The 2,297-nt window shown below is 61.4% G+C and overlaps 1 protein-coding gene across 1 annotated transcript in view; it reads right to left on the bottom strand.

The window, feature by feature from the left end:
• Positions 1-706: 706 nt before the first annotated feature.
• Positions 707-2,297, bottom strand: part of ZMAT5 (zinc finger matrin-type 5) — an 18,551-nt gene continuing 16,960 nt past the window's right edge. The window contains exon 7 of the mRNA XM_023762966.1: positions 707-1,117. Coding sequence (XP_023618734.1) covers positions 988-1,117 — 130 coding nt within the window. The 3' untranslated portion in view covers positions 707-987. The remainder of the gene's footprint in view (positions 1,118-2,297) is intronic.

Here is a 2,297-nt window from a genome sequence, read left to right as displayed (position 1 = left end):
CTCAAACCCAGCCTGTCACACACCCACAGGGCCGAGAACCAGCCCATTTCACAGGTGAGAGCTCAGAGGGTCCCCAGATTGGGCCTCAGTTCCCACATCAACAGGATTTCCAGGGAGGGCAGAAGCTCCTGGAGGAGCGGGCAACTGAGGTGGCCCTGCAGTCCCCCCACTCTGGGTTCCCCCCCTTGAGAGGCCCCGTGCCTGAGGCTGCATTGCCCCTCCCACCCCACACAGAATGTGGAGCTGGAGTATAGTGAGGAGGAAGCAGAGGGGCCTAGAGCTGCCCTGAGCAGCCGCATTTCCCACCGGCCGGGGCTCCTCCAGGGCAGCCGCCTGGTGGGGCTCACCCAGGCCGCTCTTTCAAGCCCAGGGCCTGTGTTCCTGGGTCCCCCATTCTCTACACCGACCAGGCTGCAGACCCAGCTCATCCCTGCCCCAGCTGAGCCATGTCACACTCGGGTACCGGCTCAGCTCAGACAGATGTGGGGACCGGGAATGGCAGACCGAGCCCTTGAGCTCTCTCCCCAGATCTGGAGCCGCTTCTCAAATGGGTGATGGTCGCAGCCACACTGGCCCCCCTCTTCCGGCCCCCAGGGAGCAGGGCAGCCAGCGTGGTCACCCTGGAGAAGACCTCCTATCACTCCAATCTGACCAGAGGCCAGAGCAGGGAGCCGAGGGCACCGGGCAAGGGGGAAGCGTAGCCATATCGCCGTAGTGACACTTTGTTTATAAACATCCAGCAGGAAGTTTCCTCACCCGTCTCAGACATCCCATGAGGGAGGGAGGGTGGCGCTGACTGGCCAGGGCCAGGGCTGCACCGGGTGGGGGCGCTCCTGCGCCTCAGCCGGGCCAGGCCAGGCCAAGCTAATGGCTTCAGAGGCTCCGAGGGGCACAGCAGGAGGGGACCCCAGCGTCCCCAGCAGGAGCCCTTATTTTTACTGTGACTGCAGTGGGAGCTGACCCGGAGGGGCCAGGGTGGATGAGGGACTAGCCCCACTGGACGCGGGGCTGCAGGGGCCACCCCCCCGGTGGGGGTGCCCGCAGAGATGGCGGCAGCTCCTGGACGGGTGGCCAGCCGACTGGGTACTGGAAGACGGTGGCTCTGCTGGGCTCAGCCCTAGAGAGAAGGAGAAGGCAGAGGATCAGTGGGGCACGGCCAGGCAGGCCCAGGCTGGGGCACTGCCCCGCTCACCTCCTGCCGCCCGGCTGTGCGGGAGGGTAGACCTTTCTGGAAAGCAGAGCCTCAGAAACATGCAGGCCCCTTGAGCCAGGAACCTCACCTCCAGGAATGAGCCCAGCGCAGAGCGGGGATATGGGCGGGGACTGATTATCTATATATGCACGTCCACAGCAGCGAATGCCACGCAGCCTGTGTAATGAAGGCGGACCTATATGCACTGATGAGGAAGGGATCCTGATGTAGGTGTGAGTAGTAGACAAAGCAGCTTATAAAATAATGTATATAGCATGATACTATTTTTGTTTAAAGATATACAACATATATAAATGCATAAAAAACCCGGAAAACAACCAAATGGTCGCAGTGGTTCTATCGGAGTGGTGCGATTACGGGTGTTTTGTGTTTTTTAACTTTTTCATACTTTTTAAGAAAAGTTTTACAGGCACGCAAGCCTTTGAAATCCCCCCCCAAAAAATATTGTATAACTTTAAAAAAAAGTCGTTTCTCAAGCTATTCCCTCTCCTACCCCTGGAGCCACGTCTGGGGAACCCGGGGCCTGTGTGAAGTGCCGCCCTGGTGCCCAGTTGGGGCCCCCTGTCCTGAGGACGGAGGTGCAGAGGCAGCTCCCCCACCAACTGTCCCACATTCCAGTCCCTCTGGGCGTGACCCCCACTCAGGCTGCCGCTCCAGGGAGCACTGGGGCTCCAGGGAGCACTGTGGCCGGCCGCCTGTGAGCCGTCTGGAGAGGACTCAGGCCTCGGGTGGAGCTGGGGGACTTGGGGCAGGAGGCCCAGCAGTTTGCCTCATGTACCCACCCCAGCCCCTCTGGGGGCCTGACCAGCTGAACAGAGCCCATCTGAGGACTGTGGGCGTCCCAGGTGCGGCTCTGGGGCCTCTGGCTGCGAGAGGACAGAGGACGGGAAATCCCTGCTCGCGGCTTGCTGCTTGTGGGGAAGCGCAGAAAGCAGCTCCCAGCATGACTTACGGCTCTGGGGAGATTCATAAACTCCCCAGCGGCAGAGAAGGGTGGGGTCGGGGAGGCTCCACAGTTGCTGGCAGGGAGAGCCCCAGCTGCCAGCCAAGCCAGGGCTCCCGGCAGGGTTGGGGTGACCCCCAT

This window comes from Myotis lucifugus, unplaced genomic scaffold (genome assembly GCF_000147115.1).
Source record: "Myotis lucifugus unplaced genomic scaffold, Myoluc2.0 scaffold_269, whole genome shotgun sequence".
NCBI classification, from domain to species: domain Eukaryota; kingdom Metazoa; phylum Chordata; class Mammalia; order Chiroptera; family Vespertilionidae; genus Myotis; species Myotis lucifugus.
Note: the sequence above shows the minus strand (reverse complement) of the source record. Positions and strands in the feature narration are given on the sequence as shown.